At 41.9% G+C, this 15,400-nt stretch overlaps 1 protein-coding gene across 2 annotated transcripts in view; it reads right to left on the bottom strand.

The window, feature by feature from the left end:
- Positions 1-14,742, bottom strand: part of ADTRP (androgen dependent TFPI regulating protein) — a 30,313-nt gene extending 15,571 nt beyond the window's left edge. For both annotated transcript variants that reach the window (XM_014878667.2, XM_088158999.1), the window contains exons 1-3: positions 14,558-14,742; positions 7,177-7,311; positions 5,611-5,712 (exon numbers count right to left, since the gene is read on the bottom strand). In XM_014878667.2, coding sequence (XP_014734153.1) covers positions 5,611-5,712; positions 7,177-7,311; positions 14,558-14,710 — 390 coding nt within the window. In that variant the 5' untranslated portion in view covers positions 14,711-14,742. The remainder of the gene's footprint in view (positions 1-5,610; positions 5,713-7,176; positions 7,312-14,557) is intronic.
- Between the last annotated feature and the right edge of the window lie 658 nt (positions 14,743-15,400).

Genomic DNA, 15,400 nt, shown 5'->3' with positions numbered 1-15,400 from the left:
ATGAATAATGTCCCCAGAGCTGCTGAGATCACTCGTGCTCCTGACGCGTGTATCACAGTGGACTCGGTGTGACCTTGTTTGACTCCGGAGTGAAGGAAATGATGCCTCGCCTGACCAGAGCTGTTTGTTTCTAATTCGTCTGCATTTACATACCCTCCATGTCTGCTTTCCATTAACATGTGAGACTTTAGGGAGGGATCTCTCCACAAACAGTTACCACTGGCCAAACTAAACTCCACTGGGCACGGTTGGAGACCATCAAGCCCTTTTGAAAAACTGCCTGTGTTTCTCCTTTCAGACCAATTCCCCACAGAGCCTGTGTGCTGACAACCAGTCGTGGCCAATACTCACGCTTCTCTCTTCCCCATCGATATGTTGCTGCAAAGGAAAAGGGAAAACCCACTCTGGTGTTGCCTTATGAGGCTTATAAGCCAGTGTTCATTGGTTGTCCCTTGAGGTGTTTACTCAGATACTCAGTTCTTTGTTGGGAAATGTCCTCTTGTCTATGGAAATTTCCTTCAGTTGGATGCTTTCATGAACAATTACAGCCTGTGTTATCTGTGCATAATAAAACTAAACGATTTCCTGTCACCATAACCTCTGTTTAGTTTTATACTCATAATTTTCCAAATCTCTGTATGGACTCTCCTTTCTTGGCTTAGTTTTGGAACTAATTCCCTCTTTTGATTTATTTTGCTATTATTTTGTCCATGTTCAAATGCCTCCATCAAATTTTTTTTTTTTGCAATCTCTCTCTATACATTTTTCTTCTTCTCTTAACCTCCTTTTATTTTTCAGGGTGGAAAGGGCTTAAGCATTATTGCTAATCTTATTTTTTTAAGTAGTACCTTGCCATTTTTAGTTGCAGAAATAATTCTTACTTAGGGTTGCTACATGTCTCTCATGTTTCCAACTATCGGTGCATTTTCAGGGAACCACAGATTTATTTTATGGATAGAGTGGGAGGCACAGAGAGTCCTGTTACTGAGCAGGTGTGGTGGCAGATTAGCGAGGAAGCTATTGCTCAATTTAATTCCAGCAGCACTCCTCTCTGAACCATCAGCTACTATGTTTGTGCCCCTTCCAGATCCATTCATGCTCACCTGTAAAGCAACATTAATATTTTTTTCCTAGACATGTAGTTAGTTTGGAAGTGTTATCATGAAAAATGGATGAAACATTAGACCAATTATATGATCAAAGGTAAAAGAGCTTCAGAGATAAAGTTTCTTGCCTGAACACATGCATTTTTGGGAATAAGGCCCTGGCTGAATATCCTATTGCTTACTAGCAAATGTTTTGTCTCAATGTCAATGCCAGAATTTTAATTGCCTTTCTCCCTGACATTAGATATGTAGTCTAAGAAACTGATGTTGCACTGCAGCTGGAGGCTGACATGAGACTGAAGTGACACATCCTTTGCTGTGGAATATTTTTCTCCAGCTGTTCCTTTGTGGGGAGGGTTACAGAGACTGCACCTGTGCACGCTGGGGTAGCAGCAGCCCGAGAGGATTCCCTGCCATAACATTTGTCTGTGAAGCACATACTTTCTCCCTGAGGAAATGGGTTTATGTCAACAAAAATGGAAACTTCAAAAAAATCTTCGCAGTGCTGGGAAAAGCTAAGCATCTTTGCTCTTAAATGTGTCGGGTGATTAATTTTGTGTGCCATATTCCTCACACACACATTCTTCTTCTTTTGCCAAAAGCTGAATGTAATTGGCAGCCTGTGAATGTCCATAGTTGCCAGACAGCTTAAAATTGAGATACTGTGAAATGCAAACAAATGGAAATGTTTCTCCCTTGTGTAAATATGCAAGAATTATTAAGCATTAAATAACGTTTACAAAGAGAATCATTTAAGATGGTCAAAGATGAACCTGAGGTTCTTCTCATGTACACACCTGGAGTAGGAGTTGAGTTCGAGTGGCCTGGACAAGAGGGTTCTGCCCTACAAACTGAATTTGTGCCCCCTTTTTTGGTTAGTGATGCAGCAGCTTCCTAAAATAGCTGTAGTAAGATGTAATCCTTCACACAGATACCCTCACATGAGAGTAACTTATATTCACATAACTTACATTTTTTCCAGATGGAAGTAGATGACACTGGTCCAAAATACCATTTCTGCTGATGTGCATGCGTCTACACTGGGGAAAGTGAGGTTTAGCTAGGTAGGCAGAACACAAGCAGCTTGTATATACCAAGAAGCTCCAAATGAGAGAGGACACAGTGAGTCCTGCTGGTACTCCTACTGTCAGGGCATCAGTGGCCTGCTTCAGTGAAGGAAAATTACTTGTATGCACCTTGCTTGTTCTCTCACTCCCTTGCATTTTCATTTTTTAAATTTCAGATACAGCTTAGCCACAACATGGACCTTCAGAAGCTCAGGCAATGGGGGATCTGTTGTCATCTTTGCTGAAAGTCTGCTAGGTAAGAGATTTTTTTTCTGAACCTTCATTTACCTTCCTTCCTCATCTGTTTTCAGCTTTTTAGCTTACAAAATCTTCTGAACATGCACAGTTCATAACCATGTGTCAGTAGAGTGCCCAGGGACCTAAAATGCTGGTTTTTGTAAAGGTGAAAAGGTTACACAGCTACAGGGTAAATTAGAAAAAGAGGTGGTCAAACTCAACTTAGCACTCTGAAAATAAAGAAAATTGTGCTTTTGAGAATAACTGTGCCAACAGACTGAAAATATAAATCTTACTTTATGAAAACACAATTGTACCATTACCATTTTTTGTGAACACATCTGCTCAACATTTATATGTATCTTTTGTTATAGATCAAAAATGTTTTTGAGTTATCTCTTCTGACCCACTTTATTTAGCATTCAATTCTGTCAGACCCTTCAAAGTGTAGTGTTCCCCAATACTACCGTTAAGTTGAATAATACATGCACATGGTTTAATCCAAGCTGTTTCCAGCAGTTAGTATCCTTCTGGAGAGTATCCAGATGTTGCTTGAAAGGAGATGACTGGGAAAGAAATAAACAAATTCACTTGACAAATTGGCCAGCGTATCTTTTGTCTCAGCCATCTTCCACTTCAAAAATCTTATTCGAATAAAATAATTGTGCTTGAGATATAAGTAGAGCAGGCTCTTTTCATCCCCGAAGGTCAAGGTTTTGTATAAAGATGGTAAAACATAATTATCCCAGGCACACAGAAGTGGAACCTGAGGCCCAGCCTTTGGGTTAAACTCAGCAGTATAGCAAAGAGAGAAACCTAGATAGTCTGTAATATTTGGTCTCCTTCAAATATGAGCAAAATTCCTTTCTACATTAACCATCCTGTCTGCAAAACAAAATATTTCTGCTCAGAGTGCAAAAACATGGCTAAATTGTAGTGCTTACTCTGCAACTCTGGGCTACCAGGTGGGCAACAGCAACCCTTTCCCACTGTAAGAGCAGTCCATGTGAGGAAAAAAAATTGTTATTCATTTCTGCAGGGAAGGTGCTACAGCATCACTACAAAGCCAAGGAGCTCACTATTCCTGAAATGGGTTCGCATGGTTATTTTTTAGGTTCACTCTCCAGTTACATAACAACATATGCTTTCCCTATTTACAACATTAAAATAGACTGAGATTTTTAAAAAAGCACTCCCACTGCAAATGAGATGGCACTGATGGTTACTACTGATACACCCATGTCTTTCTCCTCCAAAGCCAGCTACATGCTGCTTCAATCTGCCATGAAATGCCTGTAATCTCAGAGCCATAATGTAAAAGCAATATGCAAGGAAATGAACCCAAAGAAAAAGCGTCTACTTGGCAATCAGAACTTGGAGATTGTCCCTTAAAGTGCTGGTATGTCCCTGGATCTCCCTAGTGTTTCCAGTGGATATTTTGTGTTGGAAGAAGGAAATGCATCAGCTAAGCCTGAAGGCACCTGTTGGAAGGTGCTCTAAAACACATGGATTTTCAAAGCAGGGATCAGTCTATGCTGATGGCAGGTGTTTTGTGCTTGATAGTGACTGGAAGGAAAATTTCCTACCAGGAACTGTCAAGCTCAAGATGTCTGCAGTGTATTAAGAGCTTTAGAAATAAAATACCAGGTTGTGATAGAGGTTTGCTTTATGTGAAGCTTCTCTCTCGTCAAAATAATTCTCAGAAAGAATTGTTTTTCCTTTTTTAACACTTGTTTTTGACATTTCTGATAGAGAAAAGCTTTTTGTTGTAGTCAAAATGACTGTTATGAAATGTAGATGTAGGTAGGGTAAGAAGAAGTTATAACAGATGTGTTTGAGGGGTTCCTGCAAAGAATTCTTTCACATGAAATAAAAATGTACGCCTTAACACCTCTCAACCTTCCCTTGTCATAAACAAATGTGGAAATGGAAAGGGCAAATTCTCAGCTGTGAGCCAGGATTAAAACAAGCAGCAAAGCCTATCTTCTCTGAGCTTCACTTTGTGCTACTCCCTCTCCCCGCTAGCCCAGCACCTCCATCACTGTGTGGATTTTAAACCACTTGCCCATACTAAATCCTGGACCTGAAACCAGCGTGATGCTGACGACATGAAGAATCTTTCATTTTGGTGGATGATGATTTTCAAAAAAAAGCAGTGTCCTTTTGCACCTGTGCAGAGGTTTGGACAGCCACAGAAAGGTCCTGGTGGAAATGAATTGGTGGGCAGAGAGCAGGTGATGAGGTTAAAAGTGCATAATGGCCATGGTTCACTGCTCGGGTATCAGCAATGCGGACATGCCTTGTGTGTTTGGATTCCAGTCACACGACTCTGGATGCACCTGTCCAAATCAAGGGGCTGCTCAAACCTCGAGCAACTGTTCTCAGCCAGACACCCCAAACCTCCCAGATTTACCTTCAGCACTCACTGGGGACTCCTGCAGTGGATAGCAAGGCGCTGTTTTTAAGAAATGAAGACTGGACAGAAATGAGTCTTCTATGCGATTATTTCATACTTTTTGGCTTCTCTGATTCAGCCTAGCGCTGAACCTCTCCCTTCTCTCCCATTTCCCATTCGCCCCACGAGGCCTCCCTGACCTTGCAATCCACCCACAGTTTCCATGCTGCTGTCAGCCTCCTTTCACTTGACTGATGAGAAATATGTGATTATTCAACACATCATAAAAATGGCCAGAGCAAATGAAGGAGAAATCTGGAAAGTATTTATAGAAAATCTGTAAACAATCATTGCAATCCAGCTATTCAAAGCTGTGCACACATTAGCTTATTAGATGTAGAGCTGTCAGATTCTCTTTTGTTATTTCACCTTTTTTTAAAATTAAGGGCTGCTTTGTTACACTCACAGCCATTTTGTATTTCAGAGACTTCTGTTAGCAGACACAATTTCTTTTTTGAGCTACAATAAGCGAGATTTTCTTTCCTTATGACTACACATCTTTTCATTGACTTCAGAGGTTTGACAAGCACCGATTCACTGATGTTCCCTGTGTTCCTGAGGCAGCTTCAAGCACATGCATCTGATTGCTGCGTACAGCTCAACATCAGATTCAGATAAGGAGGAAGGAGGAGGTGAGAAGGGAAAAGCTGTGAAGCTCTTCTGGAAAACGGCACAATGCAGTGGTGGGGCACACGTTGCAAAGTCTCCCTTTTCTCTGCAAGGGGCTGAGGTGTTTCTTACTCACCATAGCATGATTTAACCAGAGCGGGATGACTCCATCAAGGCTTTTGGGGTAAACCAGCTCTCGGTTGTAGGTATACAGTGTCCAAAAGGATATACACACAAACTGGAACCAAAATGCAAAATGAAAGAAGTTTAAAAATGTCAGATTCTCTTTTTTTGTCAGACAAACAGAACTGATAGGATTTGGTTAATGCTTTCATTTCTGTTAAGGCAAAACGTCTCCATGTATTTTTACATGAAAAATGATGACATTGCCAGATAAACTCAAGTTATCTCACATTTACTCAGAGATGCAGTGTTCTGTGTTGATACTGAGAGAAAAAAACCCTTGCTTTATAAATTGCCAACACTGACATTTTCTGTGGAATCTGAGATTAGCCGCTGCTTTTTTTTTTCCCTCTTTCCCTTTCCCTTTGCAGATGGGATCTTTTGATGGTCAAGTAGTTCTCCTCAAGGGACTGTCTGTCAAGCCTTTGTTTTGCTCAGTAATAAAGTAAAAACAGACCTTGATAAGGCAGTTCACATAAACTTACCCTTTACCTTCACAATTCATGAGTCTAATTCCTAAACTGCAGGTGAACGCTGCACACTGTGGGCACCCATCTTCTTCCCCAACAGATCAGGAATTACAGTGGGACAAATTAACTGGAGGAAATGATCCCCGGTCTCAGTTACTGATACCTGGAAGCTGATTTGCAACTTTTGGCCCAGCTTTGTATTTGAGCACACGTTGTGCCTGGGGTTAGAAATCAGGGGTGTGAGAAGCTGGAAGAGTGAGACTATGCCACAGTCCTGCAGGCATGGTGAGGATGCCTGGCAGGATATGAGAGCAGCATACTGAACACTGCTGTGCAGGGAAGATAATTATCCAGTCTCTCTGACTCCATCCCTGGCAGGGCTTTTTTATGGAGCCAGCTAGCTGAGCTGCTTGTAGACCATGTTTAAGCAGTGTTTCTCAGCCCTCTGAGATTCAGCAGTGGCTGCAGGTATCACTCTCACAGAGTGTACCTACATGTATAAATAACCCATCCGTTCCTGTCCAACCCACGGCACTTTGATAAACAGCATTGTCTGTGAGGGAGTAGGTGATCCATGATGAATCTGACGTAGGCTGTGACTATAATTATTTTTCTGTGAATCTGTTTCTCTCCAGTGCTTATTTAAAGCTACTCTGGTGTCAAAGGAGGAGATGTGAGGTTTTGCTGCCTCTTAGGTACCCTCTCGTGTCCTCCTGACCTGTGCTGCCCTTTAGAGAAAAGCCCTAAGTTGATAAATCCACAGCTATTTGGACCATGAGATTAACAGAGAGGTTACACCTCATTCACCCTGTGGGGTCAATCTGTGTCCACTTGAGGACAGCAACCCTAATGTTTGTGCAAGAGGCTTTGCTCTCAACCAGACAGGCTCAGCATTGTTTCTTCTTCTAAATGGTCCAAATCCATTCCAAATTCAATGGCAGAAGAAAGCCCTTAATTCTTATCTATTTCATACACATACTTTTGGTACTATACACCCCTAATCATTTATGCAAACGTTATTTTCACTCACCAAGACAAAGGGTACTTACTGTGGACACTGGGAAAGCCAGGACACTGAAAAGAAGGTCTCTGCTGGAAATTACGCACTTAGCACATCGCAGTTTCTTAATTAGTCTCAACACATCAGCCAGGAAGGACACCCCATAGAAGACAGCCTGCAAAACCTGAAGTAATTACACCTAATGAGGGAAACTCATCCAGCTTTCATTAGCATGCTCCTCAATGAAATCTGTTCTTGCTCTTCAGGGAGCTGTTTTGTTTGTAAGCTGCAAGCCTGTGTGAGGGAAATAGCTGTTGGCTAAATCTCTTTTACTAACCCAAACTGATCAAATAAAGTTGGTCAGGAGTTAACTTTAACAGTATCCCAGTCAATGGACTAAACAGATATGTGTGAGGTGATTCAGATGGGTGAATTGAAGGGACATCTTGAAAGCCATCTCCATCACACTTCCTGTGTTAATGGTTGACCACTGGATGTATCTGAGCAGGAGAGAACAAATTTTGCCAGGACATATTTCCTGTAAAGCAATTGCTAGATAGCTTTTCCACTATTTAGCCAACACAGGTTCTTCTTTCTAGGGATTCACAGTGCAGTTGATCTCAGTGCCAAGTAGCTCAAAATGATCGGAGGTGAGAATTAGGTGCAGAAGTTACAAAAACAGAACCTCTTTTGCTGAATTCAAAGGGATTTAAGAAAGGATTTCAAGTGCTTAGAAACAAAGATCCAGACGCCACCAAATAAAAATGAAGTTTTACTGAAGTTTAAATGAAACTATTTATAACTAATGAATTTTAGAGTTGGGAGGTTATGTTTTAGTTTGAAGTTTCTTCATTCCTTCTTTAAATCATTTATAGATAGTAAGGGTGGGATTTTTTGGGGAGGACACTAGGAGGATTTGCTAAAGAATCAGATACGTGCACAGTGACACAAGACACTTCTCCAAACAATGAGTAAAATTGTCATATTATTACGGTTTAAATCAATATTGTGTTTATAATTGCTTCATTTTCTCTCCTAACACTACACAGCAGATCAAGATTAACCAGATTTATCAGACATGCAAAGGCAGAATAGAATTTTGCAGGAAAATACTACTCCCACTGTCTTGCATTGAGCACCAAGTTAGTTCAGTTCACTTAACTCATGGGGTGACCTCTTCTTTTTAAGGCTAGGCTGTCCCAGAGTGATGAATATGGGAAAAGCAGCCTACTGCAAACACTGGATCAGCTAGTGATGCTTAAATGGAAAGAGAGCAACAGCTTTCAGGATGAGATCTCTTTTGCCATGATCTTACTCTGAATCAGATATTTACTTAGAGCAAAGTCTCTGAAGCTGTGGCTGGTTACTTCATCAGTTCCTGAAGAAGCTGAAAAGGGTGGTGCTTGGGAGGGGACAGGATTAGTGAAATGTTTTTCCATTAGAAATTCCTTTATTATCAAAATACATGAGGGGAGGAGGAGACTATGATCTCACCATGCCTGTTGTCAAACAAGGGCTTCTGCAAGATTTAGTTTCCAGAGACTGAGTCTTCCTGGGCAACAAAATGACCATAGTTTGCAGTTGTCTACAACTATCCCCAAATATTTTGTTTTTTCCCATCACAGGGAAAAAAACCCAAATTCCCTATCCTTTCCACATTCCAGGGAGCCATGACAGTAAGAACCAATGCTGGATTGTCCCTCTCCCTGTGTAGACCCACAGCAGTGGAGGTAGGGAGGTGCTGACACAGGCTGGGTAACTAGCCCAGGGCCACCCAGGACCAGGTATCAAAGGTTGTGCATCACCCAGTTCATCTGCAGAGCCCCACGTTTCCTATCAAGGCCTAGGATGAATAGACATATCTTTATGTATAAATACCCCCAAGCAGCTTCATCAGAACCCACACAGGTCTTTATTCAGTTCTGAGGCATGCAAAGCAGCTCTTTCAAGTGTGATTTTTTCCCTCCCCATTATCACAATTAGCAGGCGCTATTTCACTCAGTAGGGATTCAGCCCTCCAAGTCATCATGAGTGTGGGTCAGTAAAGTCCATGCAGGAGTGCAGTGTACTTAGACACAAACACATGTTCAACCCAAATGTCTGTCCCAATCCTTGGCCTCACCAGGACACCAGTGCCAAGTCCTTGAAGAGCTAAGAAAAGCCTGGTAATAAACAGAAGCTCTTGTTATACCCTGTAGAGTCAGCAGTAACTTTCTGTAAAAGGCATGAAAAATGAACATGAGGGTGGTGACAGTCCAGTGACACATGGTGACTAATTGCCAATAAAGCAATTAGGGAGAAGCCTGGTTCCCAGAGGATGGGGCTATTATTATCTTGTTCATGGCCAGCCTTACATTAATCATGGGACAGGGATAGGCTGCTTCTCTCCCCGCTTCAAAATTAACTAAAATAAACATTACTGAAAAGAAACAGTCCCAAAACAGCCACATTCTCAGCCTGGTAAATATTCTGTTATACACAAGGGAGGACAATGTTATCTTCTGTATGGAAAATTCTTATCTGAATGTGTAACCTGACCCATTTCTCTGGCTTAACACAGAGAACAACTCCTGAAGAAGTTTGAACTGAGCCTCAGAAGCTGGGATTTGTGCTGCTGTAGCTCTACCCTTATTCATCACCATAGTTTCAATGGTGTTACAGACACTTTAGTGATCACCCTGTATTTCCAAGAGCAATGGAAGGTTATACAAGTAATTTTCAAACCAGAAAACTGAACTTAGCTAGGATTGTCCCTAGTACTGTACAGTCTGGGATTGTACACCCCTAGTAGATTAAAATCTGAGTTCCAAACCCACTGGGATTATCATTGTAAGAAAGGTGCATCCAAATCTTGTAGCCCTCCACTAAAGAGAAAATGTTGATGTTAAAAAAAAAAAAATACATGAAAACATCAAATTATTCCAGATGTCCTGTGAATTTCCCAAGCAGCAGTGCTGGCACTCACAAATCCATTGCAGGCACTCATTGAATATAAATCCACTGGCTGCAAATAGAAAGGATTCCCTAAAGTGTTCCCACATGAACAGAAGGAAGACTGGAAGCATTCAGAAAGCTAATGATTAACCCAAAGAAGAGAATATGGATATGATTATCCCTGCTGGAGAGAGGTTGCTTTCCCCTCTAGACCCTGCAGAGTTCCATGGTGCTGGGTGCTGTAGAAACATTTAATTTGGCCAGATCAATTTTCCAAACTGAGACTCACAGTGACAAAGACAAAGCTCAATTTTTATCTGGTGCAGTGATCAAAAGGGTGTTTCTGTTTAACTAACCTGACATGATTTACTTTTGTGTATAAGATCTTACCATATGTGTATATTGAAATCTCCAACTAGTACAAATAAATCGGGCTCCAAGCTCTGCCCTTCAGGGAGGGATAAATCCAATATTTCGAGCAAGTTATTAGACATAAAAGTCAACATTTAGTGTAGACATACATCCATTCACATGATAGTATCTTGGAAAATATCTTTACTAAATAGTGGACCTATTCTGAAATAAATACAAAGCAGCTTTCAGGACAATTGAAAAGTATTTCCATTATGAAAAACAAAAGCGTAAGGAATAAATTGGGGCAGGAACACAATTAATAGTTTTTAAAGGTGCAGTGTGCTCATTATACAGTGATTTAGTAATGGATTTACAGCTGAGAGCAGATTTTTATGAGCTCAGATATTTCAGGCAATGAATGATTCTGCTTGCACTGTTTCGTGTCACAGACAAACGAAATTAATACAAAACTGTTTTTATCTGTCATTTCTGCTTCTTCAATAATGGGTCAATGAACCTCTTTGATACAAAGCCCACTTATCCTTTTTTTCCCCCTACAAAAATATTTCCTTTCCAAATCTTGATTTCTATGATCATTAAGAAGACGAATCTGAAGCAATGTCAGAGCTGTAGCTCTCTTGGGAGAGCCACATGACTAGCAAGAAATTGAATGAGGTGCTAAAAGAAGGCCATATCTAGAAGGAATTCTTCCAGCATCTCTCCAGAAAAACTCGGAGACAAGCAGCAATTTCATCCCTAGAAAATGTTACTTTTCCCAGTCTTTCCATTTCAGATCACAGTGAGGTGGCCAGAGCAGCTTTCCACAGAAAGAAATTTTTAAATGCTATTCCAAAGAGATGAGATAAATTTTGGAGGGAAAATCTCCAAGTGATTCAGACAGCCAGTGCCAGAAGCCAGGCAATCCCAGTCTGGTAGGACACAGGCAGAAGAGCTGGACAAAGGCTGTCTCTGTGTTCCTGGCTCTGGGAAAGGAGGCTCCAAGGCACTGCCCAGGCGTGCTCAGCACACCAGATCCACTGAACCAGAAGAGCCCAGTGTGAAGCTTTTGCCTGCTCTTCTCCACAGCCATACCTCCCCACATCCGGAGGTGTTTCCTAGTACTGTGTCCAGACTGACAGGAATTCAATGGGTTGGATGTGCACACGTGTGGTTCACAGGCACCTCCTGCTCCTCAATGTTCCTCAGCAACAACAGGGAGTGGCTTAATGCCAGACCACGGGATGAGTTTTTTAGGCTCAATGGAGCCCCACAGAGAGCACCACAGCACTGAGGGGCGTGTTGTCTTCTCACTCTCTTCCTCTCTTATACAGCAGCTCAAGAACCTTTTGCCACCTTTTTGCCACTGCTTTACCAAAAAATGCTACCAGTTCAGCAGAAGGGGGGGGGGGGTTGACAGCATTTCTTTCCCTAATCCCTCTTCATTTTTTGGCAATCCTTTCTTGAAATAAATAAATCTCTGAAGAAGAAGGATTGCCATCCATGAAGGAGTAATTTTGCATATCCAGTCCCACTGCCACATTTTCTGCATTAGAAAGGCAGCATCTTCAGCCCAAATCATTTCCCTGTTGGCTGGCAGCTCCATTTTAGCATTGGGGTCAGATCAATGAGTGGTTAAAAGTTGGGAGTCAACTAGGACTAGGGAAGTGGAAAAAGAGCCCTCACTCATGGAGATTTATTAAGACCTAAGCTGTTCAGTAGATCCGTAAATGAGCTGGCAAAGGGAGCAAATACTGAGGTGATACACTTTTGTGAATCTGATGGGGTTTTTTTCCCTGTCAAAGCAACCTGACTGTAAAATTGCCAAAGAATCTCAGGATACTGAGTGCCTGAGTGATAAAACAGTAGGCAAAAATCAGAGTTGATAAGTGCAATGTAAAACATTTCAGAAAAAAGTGAAAAAGCAGCTTAAATTATATATTTTTCAACAGTGAGTTCTATATTAGCTATCACCATCCAGTTAAGAAATGTTTGACTCAGTGTGGATAGCTCTCTCAACTTGCTGTCTCCTTGCCTACCAGTGATCAAAAAAGACAAATAGAGAGTTAAGGGTAGTCAAGAAGAATTAAACTACAAGCAAGGAAACACCTAGGCCACTGTATAAACCCATATATGCTCATAACTTGACCACTGCAGCCTGCCCTACCTACCCCCTCCTGAAACTTGAAAAATTGCTGCAAAGGGGGACATGAAATATGCTTTAATGAAATGCTTTAATGAAATAAGCAACCCTTTGTGGAGAGAAATGAAAAAGGCTTGGACTTCCAGCTTGCAGAAAAGAATAACTGAGAGGATAATCTAATGCCACTCTAATGAGTGGCAAAGAAAACCTGAAGAGGGATGGATGATTAGATTATAACACAGAAATAATGAGGCATACAGTTCAGTGGTCAAAGAAGCAGGTTTACACCAACAAAATGAACTCCTCTTTCACACAAGGCACACTTGCCTCATGGCACAGAGGATAGGGAAAGTACCAGAACTATGAACAGGCATGTTTTTCCTTTAGACAGATGAAAGGAAGGCTTTGAATGGGTATTAGCTACCATTATTTTATTTTATTTATTTTTTGGCTGGGTTACTCAGTATGCTAGTGGGACAGTAAAGCCATGGAAACTTCATTTCATGATTGTACATGCTCTTGCCTTGTGCAGCCTTTCCCTGATCATTCACTGCTGGTCACTAAGGAAAGCTGGATTATAATTTCAGTGAGTATTTCTTCATCCCAAAATACTGGGAGATTAGTTACATGCTTTGTCCTTTTGACCTCATGCTTTAGAGCTGGGTGGTAAATTTCATTATAATGGTGCCAGGGGATGGGGGTGGAGATGCTGTTTTGCCTGAAAGTATGGGTGTTATTTCAGTGGGGTCAGCTATTCCCCCCAAATGGCTATACTGATACACATCGCAATTAGCAGTATGAATGCCACCCAACTGCAGTGATATATCTGTGTCCTCATCCTTCCACAGCTGGCCTGGCCACTGAGGAGAGCACTGGGACTCTCAGAGTCCCTAGGGTTGTTGTGGCCACTTCATTTGCCATTCACTGCCTCTTGGTTGCAAATGTTTTGCAGAGTTACAGAACGGCTGAGGATGGAAGAGAGCCAAATTCCCCGCCTCCCTCAATGTCTCCAAGAGCCCCACTTGGAGCTGGGGAGCCTTTAGGCTTCCACTGAACTCCAGCATAGGCTGTCTCCTTCTGAAGGGTAAAAGTAGAGACAGACATGTCCCAGACCAGACGTCCCAGTGACATTTAACCCTGATGGTCACACAGAATGGATGAAAGGCTGTGTAGGCTCTGCAGTCATCCTTCAAATTAGCAAGTCTGCCTGAAATTTTTCCCTTGTAGGAAACCTCTGCACAAGCCTGGTGTTTCCACCCCACCAGCACTACTTTCCCGAGCTGCTGATGAACACCTTGGGCTCTGAACAAGCCTTCTCCCCTGGTTATCTCATGTACTTTCACTTTGATTTCTATCCAGTGAAATGTTAGCACATTAGAAGAACCAGAATACATTGCAGTCTCTCTTTTTCTGTGTCCTTTTAGGAAATGTACAACCAGTTGATAGCACTGCTGAAACTCCTGTATTAATATCACAAGCACCTCACAGGCTGGAATATCTTTCCCTTGTGTTCTCAACTGATTGTCAAACAAAGCAGGTACTCTGAATGGCTAAATTAGCACGGTGCTCTGCTTTGTTTCACTTTTCCTGTAATTTAGAGGATATAAAAGCCTATTACAATTTTTTAAGTAAAATTCCAAGCAGTGTTGAAATATTTTGAATCAAAGGTTAGAAAATAGGCACCAAACTTGTATGTGGCCTGGCTGGACATATCCCCACTTTTCTGTCCTTCTCCTCCATGACAATGTCTTTTTACAAGGAGGCAGCTAGCTTCAAAGTACTTTCTGAAAACCAAGCATTTCACCAGTCAGTATTCTTTGTGCATGAAACCTGTGAATACATTTCACAGCACAAGCACAGATCCCTCCTTAGTTTCCTTTGGGGTAAAAACCACCAAAGGAAGCAGTTTAACATCAGCAAATACACCAGCTGCATGTGTCTTGAGGCGCAGATGGCAGACAAACAGACATATTGGTATCACTGTACAACACAATTTGCTTACCAGATTGAGGACTGTCAAATATTTCCACTGCCCACCGTAAAGGAACACTTCAGATGGCCGCTCCTCTGTTTTTAAGTGTGTGATGGAATAGGCAACGAAAAAATACCAGACAAAAGCAAGGCAGTGGTACGTGGCAAGAGTAGAGATTTCCATGCTTCAGTCAGGAGTGACTGACAACTGCTCCAAAAGCAGCTTTTCTCTTAAGATGCTCAGTGCTTGGGATAAGGCAAGGCAGGACGGTTTACTTCAGAGCAGTCTGGGGACACGACGCCACTTTGCTCTTGTCAGAAGGAAAAAGGCTGCGAACTTCGCTTCTATTTGTTTCCCTTTTCACTGTACAGATAAGCTGGGGGGTGGGGGGATGTGAAGAATAGGCTTATTCCCTGGATTTAAATGCCTTGCTCAAGATTAACAAAGATTAGTTGCAGAGTTACATAAGTTTTGGGTTGGGTTATTTTTTTTTTGCAAAAGTGGGGGGGAGTTTTGCTGCTGATTTTGTGTAACAGGCTGTCATGTGTCAGGCAGAGAGTGAAAACAAGCGGCATTTTCCTCACTTGTAGCTGTGTGTGCAGCCATGTCTCCAGCTCAGCTTGGGAAGCCTCTGTGAATGTTTTTTGCCTTGTGCCAAAGAAAGAAGTGGGAAATGTAATGGCCTGTGAAAGAAAAACCTAGTTGATTTGTTGATAGTCTATGGAGGTGGCAAGGAAGCTGACAGGATTCATAGGCAAAGGTCCTCGGGGCTGAAAATCTCTGCGGCTGTTAACATTTTTTTGTGGGAAAAGGCACTGCCACCTTTAAGCCACTCCCAACAGCTGTGCATGGCAGGTTGGACAAACCCTGAGT

The sequence above is a fragment of the Sturnus vulgaris genome, chromosome 1 (assembly GCF_052056855.1).
Source record: "Sturnus vulgaris isolate bStuVul1 chromosome 1, bStuVul1.hap1, whole genome shotgun sequence".
Classification (NCBI taxonomy): domain Eukaryota; kingdom Metazoa; phylum Chordata; class Aves; order Passeriformes; family Sturnidae; genus Sturnus; species Sturnus vulgaris.
This window is presented reverse-complemented; position numbering and strand designations above follow the sequence as displayed.